This window comes from Siphateles boraxobius, unplaced genomic scaffold (assembly GCF_051911475.1).
Source record: "Siphateles boraxobius isolate OS27281-9 unplaced genomic scaffold, OSU_SipBor_1 16, whole genome shotgun sequence".
In the NCBI taxonomy this organism is placed as follows: Eukaryota; Metazoa; Chordata; class Actinopteri; order Cypriniformes; family Leuciscidae; genus Siphateles; species Siphateles boraxobius.
The window spans coordinates 14,286,553-14,307,001 of NW_027508766.1; the positions used below are offsets into that span (position 1 = coordinate 14,286,553).

Consider the following 20,449-nt stretch of genomic DNA (forward strand, 5'->3'; position numbering starts at 1 on the left):
AATTATTAATCTCCTTGTTATCTGGGTTGTGCTATACATTAGGGGTGCAACGGATCAAAAAACTCACGGTTCGGATCGTTTCCCGGATCAGAGTCACGGATCGGATCATTTTTCGGATCAGCAAAAAAATAAAAAATAAATTGCCTCATGTCTGCACCTATAAACACACTGATAGCTAGGCCTTTCACGATAACAAATTTTGCTGGACGATAAATTGTCCAAGAAATTATTGCGATAAACGATAATATTGATAATAAACGATAATATTGTCGTTCTGAGACCATTTTCATCTAAAATAATGATAATGGCATAATAATGCAGGTATACCTTTTCAAAGATCAATAAACTTATTTCTATAGACTATTTAACACTGAAAACATTTTAAATATCCGCAATAAATGAACAAAACCAAAAACAATAAAAGCAATGGACTCTCATTCTCTGTTAACAAAAAATGCACTTACCAATGTGTGACTTATGTTCACACTGAGAATCATATGCATCATGTACTGTGTGAGCATGCGTCTCATATGAGTATGTGCGCTAGTGTGTGTGCTCGAGTCTCATGAGTATGTTCGCGGAGAGTTTGTGTGTGTGCTCGCGTCTCATTGAGTTTGTGCGCGAGTTTGTGTGTGTGTGCTCGTCTCATATGAGTATGTGCGTGGAGAGTTTGTGTGTGCGCGAGTTTGTGTGTATGCGCGTCTCTCATGATTATGTGCGTGGAGAGTTTGTGTGTGCGCGAGTTTGTGTGTATGCGCGTCTCTCATGATTATGTTCGTGGAGAGTTTGCGTGTGCGCGCATCTCGTGTGTGTAAAGTTTGCGTGTACGTGAGTGAGCGACTTTAGGTGTGTCTGTGCATTTCATATGTATTTGTTTGAGCTTTCAGCAGTATACATGCATGTTTGACTACTTAGTATAGGTGTATGCAAGTGTTTCATATATATGTGCGTGAATGAAGTTTGATTTAAGCCGTAGATGGCACCTCATATGAGGGAGAGAGAGTGCGCGCGAGAGAGAGAGGGTCGAGCGAGGGGTAGTGCTGCGCGAACGCCGTTTGTGATGGCTTTAGCCCGCTCTGATTGTGCAACAAGGGGTTGCTTAAATGCCGCGGTGATAAGCGGTTGTTGAGCAGCCTTCGTTTTCACTCCTGTGAGTGAAACATCGGGGCGATGTCGCTTCAAATGCGTGGCCATGCTGCCACAGTGCCTACACACCGTCACGGGTTTTATCCACTAACCTCTTTCCTTCATCATTATATTTGACAGGGAAGCCAACATGCTCCCATACAGGGGATTTAAATGACGCGGGGCGTTCAAGCTCCTCCGTTCGCCATGATCACGCTGTGTGTGGATTGAATATGCGCACAATTTTTTTTTTTTCATAAATCAATCCGCGGATCACGCGTGTGCCGAACCGAAGATATTGATCCGAACGGATCACGGATCAATGATGATCCGTTGCACCACTACTATACATTGACATTTCTAGAGTTATTTTGATAAAATATTCTGTTTGCTGCTGTTTTACAGTGGTACCCTGGATCAGGAGACAATATGCAGCCAGTTGATGTTCATCACGGTTGGTTGGGTGTAAAATGATTAAATTTTCATCTTTTAGAAGGTGCACATGCCTTCTCACTAGAACGTTTTTGTAAAAGTGGGGGAAAAAATGTTTACACTAATATACATGTCACATGTTCTTAGCAGTGCAATTAAAAAAAAAAAATTTTAATGTGTTTGGTCTCAGGTTGTCATGTTGTAAGCGGGTATACTTTGTTTTTTTTATTGTTTTTTTATTGCCATTGTTTTTATTTGTTTTATTTGTTTATTTTGTTTTTATTTACAAAATCTGTCTTCTGTTTTTTTTACCTTTTACCTCTGTTTTTTTAATCTATATTTGGTTTAAAACCCTTGTTGAATGTTGACTGTTCTTTTAAATAAAACTTTATTTTGATGTATGTAGCCCACAATACAATAATGTTATTCTGTTAATTGGATTAAAGATTCATTACTTATTTAAGGCATCTTTTTTAGATTTATTTTAAATTTAAAATTTAAAAATAAATCTTCAATCTAATTATTTCAACCCACTATTTTATGCCTTTGTACAAAAAGAGTGAATTTAAAGTAACCACAATGATGTAGTAAATAGAAATAATCACAGAAATTTACTGCATTTAATTTTACAGAAAAAAGCTGTTAAATAATTCACAGTATGAATACTGTAGAATTACAGTAAATTGCTGGAGACTCTGCTGCCAGTATTTTACCGTTATTTGACAGAGAAACTTTTAACAGTGTTTGTCTTCTTTTCCAGTTTCAGATTTAACTGGCTCATATCCCTTTCAGAGAACCCTTGTTTTTGGCAGTCCATGTCCCATGTGCCATCGTTAATATTATATTGGAAAACTACTGACTAGTAGCTAAAAAAAACATGTATTTGCCCATCATACAGTTGGATTTTCTGTGACAAGATCTGCAAACTGGCTCTGACTTTCAGTAACTAGTTTGGACTCATCCACACACTGCAAATTGTGATACAAATTTGAACAAAAGTATGTAGTGTATTCTAACCTTAAGATCAAAACATGATTTCTCTGTTTTTGGTGTATACCTGTCCTGACCGACAGTCAGGACAGGTAGTGAGATTATTATTATTAAGGGAAGAGAGATCATGAGTTAACAGAGCCAATAATTCTGACAATGATCAAACAGATTCGTTCTGAACATGACTCAGATTTTATCACAAAAACATTTCCTTTTTGCCACAGGGGATCATGGAAAAAAATTAAACGTGGTAGGCAATTATGTGTTATCTTTTAGTTATCAGATGTTATGGCACCAGTACATTAATGAGAGCAATACTGTTCTCAAGTGCATGTGGGTTTAATATCAACCACGTCATCAAACTATTTGACAGAATCTGATTCGCTCAATTTTTGTGAGACATTTTCAGTGGGTTAATTTCAGGATCCACTGTCCAGTTATCACTTCACATCATTTGCGTGAAATTTCTGTCCTCCACCACCATGCTGGGTGCCACTTTGATTATCCGTTCTGTAATTGTAGCACTTCTCTTTTGGCAAACCGAAGCGTTACGTAAGCAGCATGAGAGAGGGCCCTGTGGATTCGTTTATGCTGTACGAAGTATATAAAATCCCACAGTGCCTCTGCTTCAGCCCAACCTGTCTCTGCTTTGCAAGGCTGTGACAGAAATAGCATCTGATGGAACAAGCTCGCCGGCCCCGTTGGGTTAAGGCTGAGTGGGCCGAGGGTGGATTAGAGCTTCCTGTAGCTCAGAACTCTGGGTAGGCGTTGGACTGGATCTCGCTCCAATGCTGCCTGAAACATTCCCATATCTTCTTGAAAATTACACAAAGACGTGATATTAGAATGATATCTGAAGAATCATGTGACACTGCAGACTGGAGTAATGATGCTGAAATTCAGCTTTGCCACCACAGGAATAAATTACATGTTAAAATATATTAAAATAGAAAACAATTTTAAATGGTAATAATATTTCACAATTATACTATTTTTACTGTATTTTTGATCAAATAAATGCAGCCTTGGTGAGCATAAGAGACTTTGTTCAACAATATTAAATAAATCTAAATTATAACAAACTTTTGATTGGCAGTATTTAATTGGCATGCATAATCATATCATAAGTTACATCTTACAGCATGATTGACTGAATGATCCTGAATGTCTTTATGTATTGCGTTCCAAACCAAAGTAAAATAGCCTATAATTGTAACAGTAAACAACCACCTTGACTTTTGGGAATGTTTTGTCCGTAGCCCCAGGTCTAAACTTATCACATTTTCTTGAAAGCCCTGGAGTTGTCAAAAGTCCGTCAGATGACGCAAAACTTTAGCTGACAAATAAACAAGAATTTCTTGGTCCAGGTACCAAATACTGCTCATTTACATATACTACAGAGTACCAACATTGCACAAATCACAAATAATTTTTCTTTCAGATTTCAAACCTTGAATTTAATGGCTGTATTAAAGAAGTTCATGTTACTGGTTAAAACCGAAACACACTTGACCCTTTGGAGCCAGATGCTAATGTGGTAAGTTAACGGATGAGACAGATCTGTTAATGAGGTTGAGGTGAGAGTTAGACCTTCACTAATGACCCTGGACAGGAAAAAAGACATTCTGTGACTCCTAATTAACTGTGAAAAAATTATCTCTCAAATTTAGCTCCATTCACACAGTAACCTAGACTTGTGCTAATTATCCTGTGGCTCTATATAACATGTGATCATCTGGGTTTTCTTTCTGGCGTGTGATTAAGATAAAGTCACAAAAACTAGGAACAGGCGCATGAAAGGAAATTATGTCTATATGAATTAAGTCCTTGTCACTTTCAAAACTTGTAAAGTGACCATATTTATTAAATTTAGATATACAACAACAATTGCTATTTTCATGGCAAGATCAAAGCAATATAAAACCAAAGATTGTCATAATGTTTGCTAAATTCTTGGTGAAACCAGTACTTAAGTCCTCTCAGTTTCTGTTCAGTTTGTCCTGCCTCTTTAATGCTATGTAGATGTTTTCTGTGTTCCTGTTGCCTGAGACTTATATTGAATACTCCTGTTCCTTCATCATGTTTATGTTTGAGTTCGCTATATTGTGACACTTCACCTTTTAATAAATAGTTTAATTAATTTAATTAATTTAATTAATAAAGTAAGCCTGAGTAGTGCAAAGACTGTATACTGTATAATAGAACTGGCACATCAATAAATATTTAAATGTACAGTGAATGAGCAAGAAGGAGAGTGTGTAAAAATTGGTAGGTACAGAAATGCAGATTGTTACCTGGTAGCAATAGAGAATTACTATACTATACTATACTATACTATACTATATTATACTATACTATACTATGCTATAACTAGAGTATAGTAATTCCTATAGAGAATAACATGATACAAATGAAAAGCGTGAAATGATGCAGGAAATAATAAATGAGTGGAAGATGTGACTAAACATATTCCCATTTTAATGGCAGAATAATGGTTTGGGAGGTTGCAGGTATAATTTTGGACACAGCATGCATCGCCTTTTTGTATCTGACTATACAGCTGCCTGAAGTATGGTAACATGCCAAACTATGCGAACATGGCCTGCAGAATACATCCTCAACAGCATTGTGATCAGTTGTTTGAGGTCTGGTTGCAATTAGAATGTTTTGGTGCTTCAAAGGACGGTCAGGACCGTGGCCTTGTTTAGCATTGTAGAAAACATACCATTATCTACCATCAGTGATTAGGATAACAAGCTGAACGCATGCTTGATTTTGCAAACAAAAGTCTTGGAACAGAGCTAAATAGTAACCAAATGTCACATAGCTAAAGTAGTTCCAGACAAGTCTTGACTACAGTTCCATATCACTTCGCCAAATTATTTAAGTTATTACAAAGGTTCTTACAGCCTATAAACAAAAGAACCAAGACCCACAAAGACACTAAGCAAATAAATATAACAAACTAGGGTTGTCAAACATATTAGTACTACCGGTACTAGTCGATAAAAAAAAGTTGACATGCCAGCAATTCTGTAGTACAGAGTAAGCTATGCAGTACCAGTTTGAGTTCTTTCTGAGCGTCAAGGGTTTCTGTTTACAGCATGTTTTTACAAGTTTTGAACACTGTAGCCAATCACAATCGTATCTGTGAACGCAATGGCCTATCAGAGGAGCTAGTCTGCAAGTTAGTTAGAATACACTGCTCAACACTGCTTGTTTTGTTCAATGCAAGCCACATGCCTGCGAATCCTTTCATTATAAACAACAAAGTGTAAACACAACGTAAAAACTGCAGTTTTTATGATAGTGCAAAATTCAGTGAGCTTGCGCTTTAGAGATTGTGTTAACAGTGTTACACTGTGCTCGGCCATTCACTGATTACATTACTTGTCCATTGCAGCACCACCCTTGTCGTTTTGCTTTTTTATGGAAATAAAAAACATTTAGTTCAGCTGGACAACTGACGCAACAATCCAAAATTTTAAATGGCTGCTCTGCTTCATATTTCATTGCCATTGTCATATGTCATTCAGTATGAACGTTAAGGAGCTGTCTGATGCCATCAAAGTTTAAAATCAATACAGGCAACTAATCTGTAGTACAAACAATTAAGAAATAAAGTAAATGGGGTAAAAATCAACATCGCCTCAAATGAAAGCCCACGACTAATTGGATTTTCTAAATTACATTAAAACCAGTTAATTGTGGGCTATTTTTTAACGGCACATAGTTCATCTAAATGACCGGATGATTAAGTTTATAATCAAAGTGAGCAGAGACAACGCAATGCCAGTTAACTTCGTCTCTGGAGAATATGCAACTTCCCAAACTGCTATTCACTCAATTTAATCAATAAGCAATTTGGGCTTCAGCCTCAACCATCTCGAGCATAGCAATCCATTTAAACAATAAAATACGTAACAAGCACTTACTGGAGACTGTATAAAACTTAATGACACCAGGACAACACTGTGAAAAATAACAGCAGCCAATATTCCACTAATCCTACATGGTTAATTCATTTAAACATCCACATTAGTCAACAAACTCTTGGCCGTGGTTGCTTTGAGAAAAGTATTTAGCCACCATTTAACCTCTGGCACTTCTATAGTTCTCAATACTATTGAAGGACTCCAATCCTTCCAAGGTACTAATATGGATAAGGAGAGCTGAAAAATACTAAACCAGCATTTAACAGAACTCTTGACAAAAAGCTGTGGTTCTTAGTTAAATGACAGCCTCTCTTGGCAAAGTTTGAGAACTTCTCCCACATCTTTCTTACAGCAGCACATTATTAGCTATATACCAAGTGGAATCACATCAAATTGTCTTCTGGTGTTCAGTAATAGAACTATCAAATCTACTTCTATCTTATTACTTCATATATGACCCTTTCAATTGTTAACCCTGAGTTAACCCTACTTTCCATAGTGACTGAATCTCTCTGCACAGATTTTCTGAAGATCTGAAACACTGTGTCCACCTACAACCCATCAAATATTGACTCGTATGTAGAACTCTTATGTAATCTTACACAATTTCTGGAGCCATTTTCTTCACTATGGCAATCTCAAGTGGAGTTTTCTTGTCAACAATAACTATCTTGTATTGAAATATCTAGGACAGTGAATTAATGAGAGTACAATAAAGCTGCTTTGATTTCCAATTTCAAAGCTGTACTTGTAATATATGACTTATTAAGAGAGTGAAACAATTTCCTGAAATAGATGTATAACCCAACATTCTGAGTTGATCATGTTCCATATTTCCACTTCTATTCATTTCTGCCCTAATATTGTAGTTCTGTAGATGAACGAGCGGGACCTGAGGGAGCAGCCACCTTTAATAGACTCCTGCCTCTGGCTACTGTGACTATTATAAACCTCCATTAAACCCCTCCAATCCTGTTGTATCCACCCCTGACCCAGAGGCTCAGAGCACACGCCTAACCCACTTTCACCCTACCAGAACCAGCTGTGGTGAGGAGGGCCAGCAAGTGGTGCCAGGGCGAGAGGACTGGTCTGACGAATCCAGCCTCGAGATGGACAGACTGGAGTTGGTATGTGTTTGATCTGGGCATATGTAGATCCAGAGCAAAGGGAAGAGCTTATCATGCCATGCTTTGGTTGTCATGCAGTATGAAGGACATAATGGAGTTAAAGAGGGTGTAGATCTTTATTTGAGCTAATGATCATATAGTCAGACACTGAAACCATTTCCAATGAGTAGCGAGGAGAGAAAGCGGATGAAACTGAGAGAGGAGAGTGAGGCAGTGAGAATCAGGAGTTAAGCTGCTGCATATGTCTAGACCACATTATTTAGCGTAAATCAGTACAACAACCAGAAATTCATCCTCTATGTTCTTTAATGACATGTTGTCGCTGTTGCTGTAGAGAAAGCATTTGTAGTATCTGTGTATGAAACAGCATAATACCCATTATGTCTAAAAACTGACGTATATGGAAAAAAATTAAATAACCTTTTGAAATCAATTTGATGTTTAAACAAACATTGTATTAGGTATCTAAATACTGTATTCCACCCAAGCCTTCTTCTAATTTGCCAGCTAATTCATGACTGCTGGGAAAACTGGGATAGCGGGTAAGAAATATCTTTGCTCAGGCAGGATCTGACTCTTAGAATTAATCCCAATTCTCTTCTTCTTAGTCTTACCCATTCCCCTTAGTTTTACATGTTCACGTGAGAGTAAGAGCTATCACAATTCTCGTTTTGATCGAGGGGTACCCCTTGGTTTCAAGTAAGCTCGCAAAAATGCTTGGTTTTAAGGGGTATCTATCACTTCCCCTTAGCCCTACCCCTCGATCAAACGAGAATTGGGATAGCCCTTACTCTCACGTGAACGTGCAAAACTAAGGGGAAGGGGTAAGACTGCACTGCAACATAAAACACACATGGTTGCAGATAAGTCATAAATCACTTACCTATCACCTAAAATCACGTTTTTTATATATATATATATATATATATATATATATATATATATATAAATATATACAGTATAATAAGAAATATATATTTAAGAACAACATTACATCGGGATAGCATATTATATTAATATGAAATAAAATAAATAAATAAATAAAATGACACCAGTGATGTTTGCATTACCAAGTGTCATGTTGCCATGAATGTCGGCATCTTATTTTTTTACGGATTATTGCAGTGTTTTTTTTAATAAGTAATTTATCCAGACACATTGTTTTTTCTTCGTGTGCCTTTGTAATCTTTAACCAAAAACATTGACTTCTCTCCTCCTCCATCTCTTCTCTGATTACATGTGCATTGGTGCAAGGGGTTCCAGCATCTTGTCACTCACATTTCCTGTCATTCAAGAAGCAGTTTCAGTCAGATGAACATCACAACTTGCGTTTCATGCCAACTTTAATGCTGCACAATGGGTTCATTAAAAACTAAAACTCAGCTGAACTGCTACAGTCAACCTGCCTCTACTATTGAATGTGATACAGTGTCTTAAAAGCTCTGTGAGACACCAAAACATTGTGAGCCATGGCACACTAGCGAAATACTTATATTACACTTATATTTTTAATTTCAAATCACTTTGGATAAACACGGCTGCTAAAATGCTAATAAAAAAATTATAGATGCGACTATTCAGGTTTGTCTGGCAGGTTAACGCATTCATTTCCAAAAGAAATAAAATGCAGCTCTCTAGACTGAGTGTTTAAAAGTAGTTTTAGTCAGTGCACACTGTAAGGAAGCCAGATTCATGTACCACAACATCCAAACATTAAAAGCAATCAGATCAGGATGCTGAGTCTGAGAAGGAAACTACAGGTATGGAAGGTCGCAGTGACCCGGAATAAAGCAGAGCAGCAGTGAAGCACCGTGACAGGCTATAATCCATCCCACAGGCCAACACAGCTCCACGGGAGAAACACGTCTGGGTCTGACACACATTGTGCACATGAATACACTGAGAGAGCGATATAGAGAAAGGTGTAAGATAGGAAATGAGAGAGGGGGATGTGTGGAAGATCAAGAAAATATGTGTACTAAATACTCACGGCTTAGGATTTTGTGCTGAAATATCATATGCAAAAGTGAGAGAATTGTTTAAATCCATGGGTGTCAGATGAAATAATCACAGAAAAGGTAAAGGTTACAGTCAAAATAGTGAACAGAAATAGTAACCTGGCTAAATTACATTTTGACAGGTGAGACAGGAATATATATGAGAGATAGAAGGACAGATGTATGCAGGCAACAAGGGACAAAGGCTTTCAGAGTGACAAGTGAAACTGTATAACCAAGACAGGTGAAACAGAGAGAGAGAGGCATGATAGATGAGGACAGATAGACAGAAAGAGAGAGACAGGGCTTCCAGTGTGCGAATGATTAGATATGTATTTGTCAAAAAAGGTGTCATGAGGTGCTGACATAGCTCAAAAAAGACTCAAGTCTACCTTTGACACCTTCATGTAAACACAGCACACACATTTACACATACTGTACATACATTGGGTTGCACCTATTCAACTGATCAAGCTGATCAGTTCTAATGCAAGAACTATGCAGAGTTGTAGACAGACAGTCACAGAGCGCCACAAACAAACAAGCAGCCACCTTTTAAGTTCCTCCTAAACCAAAACAACAAGCTTATGCTGTGTTCACGCCATGTCATTACCGTAATTACTAGATGCGTTCTACCCAGGGCTGTTGATGGCCTCAGACTCATATTTATGTGTTTCTATGTCAACACTATCAACAGCGAAATTAATCTGCAGCAGTCAGGTGCTACAGTTCGGAGCTCTATAAGTTGTTTACATTCATTATTATTGTAATGTTATGTGGTTGGAGACATGAGGTAATTTAATACTGTCTCTAATTTAGAGTGCTCTGAAGGTAGGGTGGGATCTTGTGCTTTCAACACTAGTTAGCTATTGCTAGCCTCTCCAAAATTGCCTACCTACCTTTAAAGCCAGTCATGCCTGTCACTGAGATTGACCATTTGAAGTGCTTAAATAATGGACTGATATCTGGTGTCAAAATCTGACTTCACACCAGATCCCACCCTGCTTCTCCATCCACACAGGAAAATAAAACACGACAGCATGGATTTAATGACACTAATTTGCAGGCTTAAATTTCACTTATTTGATTAAAAAAAGGTGATTCAAATTCAAACTGCACAATTATCATGGTTATCTGATTTTTTTTTTTTTTTTGATTAGATCAATCATTCAATAATCATTCAATAATCGCAACGGACGAAATTTGAGTTCCAATGCAATGTTCACATACAGGGTTAAAAAAATTGCAAACTGCTCTGAGACTCCTGAAACAAAGTGTCACCCATAAGCCTGTTATGCTTTTTTTATGCACCAATGACAACAAAAGCAGCATGAATCTGGAAATATGTAAGCTTTTATTTCTCATCTGCTTTATCTCACCTGTGCAGGACATTCCAGAGGAAAACTGTGTTACTCAGAGGTTGCTTTTATTGCTGAGGAGGTTTAAAGGGTATTTCAAGTATGTTTTAATTTAAGAATCGTTGCAGACATACAATAAGTATAGATAAATGAAATGATGAAAAACAATTTAAAAATGTGAAGAGAATAACATTGTGGTCATCAACATTGATTCACAAGTTCACACATACAAATAATCAGATAAGAGTAAAAGTAAAAGAATGCGTCTTTGGCGTGCTGTCCGAGAGGAGGGCTCAGAGCTCTGAATTTTGGCCCAAACCCAGATTACTTCTCCCATATCCCTGGTTGGGATATGAACCAGCCGAAAGTGAGGAGTAAGGGTTGCGGAGGGATGCAGAAAACTGTGGAGGAACGTAGGTGAGTCATACATATATAGGCCTCTTCTCATGCAGATTGGATAGATCATTTGAACGTTTGTGATTGAACTGGGGTCATTTGGATTACCATTGTGTTTGACTTTGTGTGGTTTTTGAAGTCTCAACTTTGGAGGTCTCACTTGCATTACAAGGAATCAGAAGGATTACTTTTCTAAAATTCTTTGTTTGTGTTCATCTGAAGAAAAAAAGGCATATACGTATAGCCTACATCTGGGAAAGCGCGAGGATAAGTAAATGACAGTCTTTTCATTCTTGGATTGAGTATCCGTTTAAAGAGATCTCATTAGTGATTATTTTCTTTCCTATGGGATACTTTATAGTCAGCTGAAGTCTATTGGCCAATGGTAAAACTTTCCAACCCCACAGCAATCAACAGACTCACAGTAATCACAGCAGACTCGCGTCTGATTGGCTGCTGCATGCTGCTCTACATGAGAAAAATCATTACAACTTTTTCACTGCTCACCTGTCTTTTCACACTGCGCTTCCATCTTGCCACACAAAATAAACGCAAGAACCCATTGCAAAGACTTCAGGGTTTGATCTCAATAAATGTTTTTATCACTCAAGTGTGATATTGTTTTTATACCGCAGTTCCAAAAACAAGAAGTTATTATCAAGTAACTGACCTTTCAGAAACAATTTTGTAAGATATCTTGTTTATTTTTGCTGCGACAGCAAAAAAAGTTCAGTTACAAAGCTGCAAAACGTTGAACTGGAACATAGACAAGAGTGATACAAACAGTGAAATGTTCCAGTGCTGTTGGAACTCTTGGAATGCCGCTCAACCAATCAAATTAGTGGACTAATCGCAGAATAATGAGTCTTCAGAATAATATGTTGATCAGAGCAGGTACAAACTAAAAAGCTTTTCTGTGTAAGAAGAAGATCTGAGGAAAATACAGACGGAAAGAGAGAGAAACTGTGAGGGAGGTTAGATAGGGCCAATCCACCTGCTGAGTAGCTGTATATCAAACACATGAATTAATTATGTCAATGCCAAATCTAGTTATCAGACTCCTTGTCTAGGAGACAGAGATGAATTTAGCCAATTCATTCATTTATAATCAGAGTATCGCACTCACATTAGCATTCTTTTCTGTCTTCCACAATTCTGAGCAGCAGGAATGCTTTTGCCATCTCTGCCATTTGTATCGCTCTTCATACAGCATAATCAATAATGCTTCATAAATACTGTAGAAATGACCAACTGGATTTTCAATTCACCAGAGAAACTCTCTGTCTGGTGATTAAGATTGTTCTGCAAATGTCAGCATTTCTACATTACAGTTTTTCTCAGTCGCTTTTGTGCATTTCTCAGATGAAATTCTCATACTTGTTCAACCTCCACATCATCTAGTCACTTGTGCACATCATAAAAGCAGTTTATCATTCTTTTGAACAAGTTGCCATTGCTTTGGTACATTCATGCAATTGATTATGTACAATTGTCTGCGGTTTCCTACATTATCAGTTGCTAATGTTATGTTGCTCAAAATGTATTACAGTTTTTTTCGATTGCTAAACGACAGTGAGCACAACTGGAGCTACATGTGCAAAACTCTAACTACAGTCTGCACTTCCAACAGTCACCTGAGCTAAACAGTTCACATCACCTGCAAAACTCATTCCAAGCAACACAACTCTTAACACATGGCTCAAAATAGGCTCAGTGCACCCAAACACTATGCACAACCCTCACTGAGATAACACACACTGTCACTCAGAACACACTGAGAGTAAAAACAGTAGCATCAAACACCAATACAGAAAATACAAACTTTTCATCTTTACAGTTTGAACAATTTCAGTGACTTCATACAAAGTAATATTTTCTTCAATGAAAAGAGTGACATTCTTTCGCATGATTTATTTAAATTTTTAGAATTCTTTAAGGTAAATGAAAATTAGCAGTTTGCTTCAATCTTCAATCTGTAGTAATTTATGGAATTACAGTAACGAGAAAAAAAATGTAGAAACTAAAAGTACATACTGTAATTCGAACAAATAACAAACAAGACCTGCTTAGCCTTTCAGCTGAAATTGCAATCAACAGTGTTTGAAAGGCAGAAGGCTGAAATCTATTCTGTTTTGAATGTGGGGTTCACAGTTTTGACAGCAGTGTGTTAGCATTTGAACAAAGTGCTGTAAATCCACAGTGCTGTGCAGGTTGTGGTTAAAGTCATGGGATAAGTGTGTAGAGTTTTGAAAACTGTGTTCAAGCAATGAAAAACGAACTAGAGTTTGGTCCACATGAACTGCTGCTGTGCAGACTGTAGTTAGAGTTTTGCACATGTAGCTCCAGTTGTGCTCATTGTCGTTTAGTGATCGAAAAAAACTGTAAATAGTTCTCTGTGCAAGTCTTACCCCTCAAAATATCTAGTCATTAGTTCATCGTATAAGTCATTAAATACAAATGGTTGATCTAGTTGTCATAAATTGTCAAGCATATTTTCTACACATTTCTATTAGACTTTTTGTAAATGTGCCATGAATTGATGGATTGTGCAGGTGAATCTTGAATTTCACTAATGAAGAGAATGTAGATCAAACCATGAGAAACCAGTTCTCTGATATAGCTCACAGTTGCATCTCATGAACCTTCAATTGGTAAGCATATATACAGTACTGCATGCAAAAATAAAGTTCTGCCTAAGGGGTCTTTCCTGTGTTTGCTGTCTAATGTTGTATTTTCCCCTTTGTGCCCCATATATCTTTTTCTTCTCTATATCACAATAATATTGTAATGTTTTTTTGTTTTTTTTGTCAGACCACTAGTAAAAGTGTAACTGTTACTTTAATCATATCCAGTCTCTTTCAATCAATAACTCACGTACAGTAGTGTGTAAATTTGTACATTTGAAATGGATATATGGCATTCAGAAGAAGCGCAGCTTTGTACAATTCAAAACAGTAACTGTCATCCAAACTGTTACCATAGTTTACATCAGGTAATACTAAAAGTGCAGTGTTTTATTGACAACATGACTAAGCATTTTGACTATCTTGTTTGTAAACAATGACACAAGGACTTTTCATTCTGATGGCACTGATATTTTCATTAACATAAATACTTACTATTGAGAGATGAACTAAAGATTTTGAATAAGTTACAGGCTTTTGCGGGTAATCCAATGTGTGGTGCTGTTTGTATGAATTGTTTTGAGAATGCACATACTTCTTTGCAAATTTGAGAAATGCACCAAAGCGACAGAGAAAAACTGTAAATAGGCCTGTGGTTCTCAACTAGTGAACTAGTTGCAGACAGCAAGGCGAAAACAATTTTAAACACAAATAATACAACGCAACAAATTATGCATAGTTAGGATCGCAAAATAAATACACTAATAAACTTTTAAAAGGGAGGAGAAAATGCATTCCTTTTCCTTTGCAATGACAAATGCCATGAGTCTAAATCTCTAATGTATTTTGCGGCAGCCTTCTGGCACTTGATAGAAGCTAGTCAAATTAGACAGATAATAAAAATAAATGCCAATAGTTGAATTTAAAGACAATTTTATGTATTTTTTCACAATGAACAAATCTGTTTCAGTGGACACTATCATAAACCCGGTGCAATGCGGCGCCAGGCAAAACGCAATTGTTTTGGGCTAGTTTCACCCCAACGCAGTTATCATTTTCACGTCAATCACCAGATTGTTTGAATAGCAAATGCATTTGCACCCATTTGTTCGCCCATGGGCGTGATGGTCTGACAACGAGGTGTGTTCAGGCGCATTGTTGGCGAGTCGCTGTTTTGAGGCAACTGAAATAGACTGCGCCATTGACCAACTAAAACCTGGTCTAAAGTCAAATTTTTTTTTGTTATTTAAAGAGTGCGTTAGTAATATGTGGGTCCACAACGCGCATACACTTTGTCCCGTAGATGGTCTGCTCGTGTGGTTTAACCTCGCGTATGAGCAGATCCGTTTTCTCGCTAGAGAAGTGTTCAGTTTTTCCGCTTGCAAATTCTCCATGTAAATAGCGAATCCGCCATGGCGCGAGCACAACTGGATTTAAAGGGAAAGGGAGATGAGACTATGATTGGTTGATTGCACTTTACGCCCAAAACACACCATTCATTAAGAAAATAGGGACAACCCTTTTAGACCACGCCGACCATTTTTCCCATCATTAAACTAGCAAAAAGGGATTCGGACATGACCTAAGTGCACTTGCACCGTGCGCTTTAGACCATGCGCTTAGATCGCTAAAAAAGGGGCCATAGTTGGATTGCCACTTGTTTTTAGTTTGATAGATAGATAGATAGATAGATAGATAGATAGATAGATAGATAGATAGATAGATAGATAGATAGATAGATAGATAGATAGATAGATAGATAGATAGATAGATAGATAGATAGATAGATAGATAGACAGACAGACAGACAGACAGACAGACAGACAGACAGACAGACAGAGACAGACAGACAGACAGACCGATAGATAGATAGATAGATAGGTAGATAGATAGATAGATAAACATCCAATTTCAAAGCTTTATGACAAACCTTTTGAAGAAAAGAGCAAAAACCAATAAACGATACATTCATGCCTGTTCTCCCTATTGCATAAAACACTTTGTTCCTTCTGTGCATATTCCTAATTTGTTTGCAAAACCAATATATTATTTAAACTCAAACTTTCCACAGCATGCAATATGAAATATGACTCCTACTGCACTTTAGCAGTGGAACAATTTTTCAGTATCTCACATCTTTGCATATTTTCATGTACACTTTCATGTGTTTATTTGCTTATGGTTTGTGGAGAAACGATCAGAAACAGCCCAGTGAAATGAAATGAAAACCACATCAGGTAGGAGTTTCATCAGAACACATAGACATTCACCATCAAACACGGAACACATCCTGCAGATTAGGGTGTTTCCTACACTATCATTTACATCACACCCTGTAGGCTCGTGGAAACACTTCTCTATGGGATTTTCACAGCCTGATACTGCTGTTGTCCTTGAGCAATCAGCTGTCATGGTGGGGGGAAAAACTCGACAGCTGTCTTTGCGAAAGAAAGAGAAAAAACAAACAGCAGGAAACCCCCCTGGTCTCCCTGCCATTTCTTTCTCTCCTTCTCCACACCTCATCCCTCTATTCTCTCTTCCCTTCCAGCAATCCTTTTGTGCCATCCATAACATCCCTTCCAAGTTCCCAGAACACGTTCTTAGAAACCAAACACTGTCCCAAAAATAAACACAGTCCCTAGAGCAAACAACACATTGAAACATTTTCACAACCAAATCACATCTATCAAAAATGTTTCAAATGGAAAACAAATATGACAGAGCAGCTCTTTTACCTGAGCCTGACTTTTCGATCCCATCACGCAGCTGAACACACCAACTTTAACAGGAGATTAAGGTTCCCATTCACACAGGCTCCTTGCCACACACGTGCCACAGAGGACTCCATCTGCAGTACATTCATTAGAGGCAAAGCTGAAAGGAAAGCTACAAGAAAAGATCTAAGAGAGGATACATACAGACAGTCTTTGTCCCACCGAGGTAAGAGAGAGTGCTAACATCCAGTCACAGAGATGAAGTGTCCACACACTCTACCCTCTCACTGCTGCCACTGCTGAGTCTGCCTCTGGTTTGCTGCCCTATATGAGCGGGAACCCGCCTCGCACACGCACACACACATATGCATCCAGTGCACGTAGCAACTAGCTGTCAGAGGAGACAGGGAGCTTTTCTGCTGAACTTCTCAAATATCTCTCAATGGCATGGTACACACACTCACATTATCTCATGAGCTGCTGGTTTTGTTATAGAAAAATACGGACTTCAGGATACTGTATTATAAATTCTTAAGTGCACACACAAAGTGTAAAGTGGCGTTTCTCAGGGCTCTAGGGATGAAGTTTAATGAGCTGCTGTAGAGCATTTAAGGGTCAGAAAGCCACTCTGCAATGTCTCTGAGGACAACTGTCACCATTTTACCACTCCTGTCCTCTCTTAGCCCTTATCACTCTTTATTTTTCATTGAACACCTCCTTGCACAGTACATTGTTTCTTCATCTCTTAAAACAGCACATTTTCACCCGACATTTTCTCTTCTTCTCTTTTGAAGGGATAGTTCACCCAAGTTTGACAATTTCCGTCAATATTTACTCACTTTCATGTCTTTCCAAATCTGTTTGAATTTTTTTTTACCAATAAAGACAACCAGAGAATGACACACTGATCATGCCTATCAAGCCAGCCCATTGTTTTGTGCTCCATATTCTAAGTCTTCAAGTATTTTTGGAACAGTCCATGTTGTTATATTTGCTGGAGCTCTCAATTTTCATCATTCATTAAACAATTTTAAACAGGCATGTTATACTCAAAACCATCTTTGTATCTGAAGGTGTACACATGTAAGATTTCCTGCACTTTTCTTCCTTTAAAGGGATAGTTCACCTAAAAATTCTGTCATCATTTACTCATGTCATGTCTTTCAAAACCTGTATGACGTTCTTTCTTCTGTGGTACATAAAATATTTGGAGAAATGACTTTTTTTACGCTCAATGGAAATGAAATATTTTTGTTTTTATTTGTCCTGCAGAAGAAAGAATATTATGTAGGTTTAAATAGATATGAGAGTGAGTAAATGACAGATTTTTCATTTTTTGGAGAACAATTCACCCAGGCTTTTTTTTAGTTCTAGTCCTAGAGCAATTTCTAGTCCAACTGTATTCACTCGCCATTACTCACTTACTAAATCATCCTCCATGCTTTTATCCAGTAATATGCTCTCTGCTCTTGTTCTTTCCTTCACCAAAACACCATTGAAATGAATTATCCCATAAATACTATTTGAGGAAATGTGCTCTATGCAGGTGCATAATGACTGGCTCAAAGTACCAAAACTGAGCCAAAATGGTTAATTGAATTTCCAATGAAAATTCAAGCTGAACCATGCAGGCAGACTGTTATCGCTTCTATCTGCACAAATGTTGGAGCAGCAGTTTGTACCTTTTGAAGAAGATAGATGCTTTAGTATCTAAGATCTTTAGATAGTAGGAGTCAGTTAAAAATGTACAAAACTCAACACAATGGTATGATGATTTTATGGTGTTCCTCAAAGTTCTGTCCTAGGTCCAACACTGTTGACTGTTTACATGCCATCATTTCACGTTTTTTAAACATTATATACAAACTTGGTGTTTAGCTTCTATTGCTCCATATACTGTATATGACACTAAGCTAACAGCTAATACAAAGATAATGTATCTTTGTAGATAGATATATCATGTCAACTTTAAGACAATAAAAAACACATACATTGAAACTAACAAACTGTCCAATATTTGGAAATCAAACATGCTCCTAATATTTAAGGATAAATTAAAATACTGTATCATATGGTTAGGTGTCTCCTGCAATCTACTTTTGAAAATACTTGTTTTTTTTTGTTTCTGTTTAAAAAAAAAAAAGACATGTTTTCCTTTTCCTTGAGTTTCATTTGATCAGTTATGCAGTATGAAATGGGAGATTTACTTTGGTGAATGCTGAAAATTTCTGATTTAGGGTTTATTGAATTGTACATAATTTCCAATACAACTTTCTTTTATGTCTTATTAGGAGTTATATCTCATTTATAATTTATTGGGACCGGGACGATTTTAGCAGGTTACACAATGAACTATAAATAAGCCTTATGGCCCTATATCACTGGCTTTTATAAATGTATTAATGTGACGGCTATTTTTTGAGTTCCCACAAGGGGTGGGTGATATGAGCAAAAATTCATATCACGATATTTTTCACTGTCAGGACGATATCGATATTATATTGCGATATGAGAAAAAAAACTTGGAATCACATTTTAGTACACCTTAGTTAATTTACAGGCAAATTATGTATTTTAATCCTATATCTAGAAAAAGGTGAGGGGTTTAATTGGACATAATTGGAAATTTTTATTGTGCCATTGTTTTTCTCAAAATGTGCAAACGTGCAACATGAGATAGGCCTGAATTCACTTATGTCTTTCCACTCTTTATTTTTTGGGGGTCAAAATAATTCCTTCATTAATAAATCAAAAGATGAGTAACACTTGAGTGTGGTTTATTGAATACGTTATAATCAATAAATATGAAATAGTGTGATTTCAGAGAGGTTTGACACTTAGGCCTATTGAGGACAACATTATGTTAACCGAGAAGTTTTTGTATATTGACCAAAGAGAGAAGTACATACTGCTAATGCAGTGGTGATAATTGAATTGTTGTTTTTATTTATATTGTTGTCCATTTATCGGACTTCCATACCTCTTAAATAGTAATTATATATTACTGTATCAATTTACTAATGCTCGGACACACTCGGTCTCTCGCTGTGGCTCGCGGAGTTCGCTTCGCTTTTGTCCAGTCCGCGCCTCATAGACAGACGCTGTGTGTGTGCGCGTGTACGTGCGAGTGCGTGTATGTGCGAGAGACGCGTGAGTGACAGAGACAAAGTGACAGAGAACGAATAATACACTGCATGTTTTAAATGCCGTACAAAAAAATGAATAACGAAATGCATTATGTGGTGCACCGCCAAGAATTAGTCTGTGTGGAAAACACTGGACTGTTACCATGCTCTCTGTTTGATTATTAATGCGCATCACGCCAGTTGGACACAATAGAGGAAAAGGTTAAACGTTCAGTTCAGCCTTGATTTTGCGTCGTCATTAGTAGTGTTAAAAGTTGTAAAGAATACCAAATTGAACAAAATAATATAACTGCAAAATTTTAATTTATGAATATCTAACGGTATTTTCGGTATCGCAAAATCCATATCATGGTACAACATAATACCGGTAGTCACGTTCATACCGGTATAGCGCCCACCCCTAGTTCCCACCACACCAGCACATACCTAAACATATAAAAATGATCTATATTAAATAGCACTGTTTATTTTTCAGCTAACAATTTAGCTTGAAATGTACATACAGCTATTTAAAGACCTGATCAATAGTGCTAATCCCACTATCTGCAGTTACTCATTAAAGCCTCACTAAACTAATGCCACCATAATTACAACTTGTATGGGCT

The 20,449-nt window shown here is 37.2% G+C and overlaps 1 protein-coding gene across 12 annotated transcripts in view; it reads right to left on the reverse strand.

Annotated features, from left to right (window-relative positions):
- Positions 1–20,449, reverse strand: part of mctp1a (multiple C2 domains, transmembrane 1a) — a 213,682-nt gene that overhangs the window by 136,209 nt on the left and 57,024 nt on the right. The window contains exons 1-2 of one of the 12 annotated variants that reach the window (XM_077231644.1): positions 16,903–17,024; positions 16,720–16,832 (exon numbers count right to left, since the gene is read on the reverse strand). The exons of 6 other annotated variants lie outside the window; for them this stretch is intronic. In XM_077231644.1, coding sequence (XP_077087759.1) covers positions 16,720–16,743 — 24 coding nt within the window. In that variant the 5' untranslated portion in view covers positions 16,744–16,832; positions 16,903–17,024. Of the gene's footprint in view, positions 1–16,719; positions 16,849–16,902; positions 17,025–20,449 lie in introns of those variants that run through there. 5 more of the 12 variants (XM_077231641.1, XM_077231638.1, XM_077231637.1 and 2 more) reach the window with 5 other exon arrangements.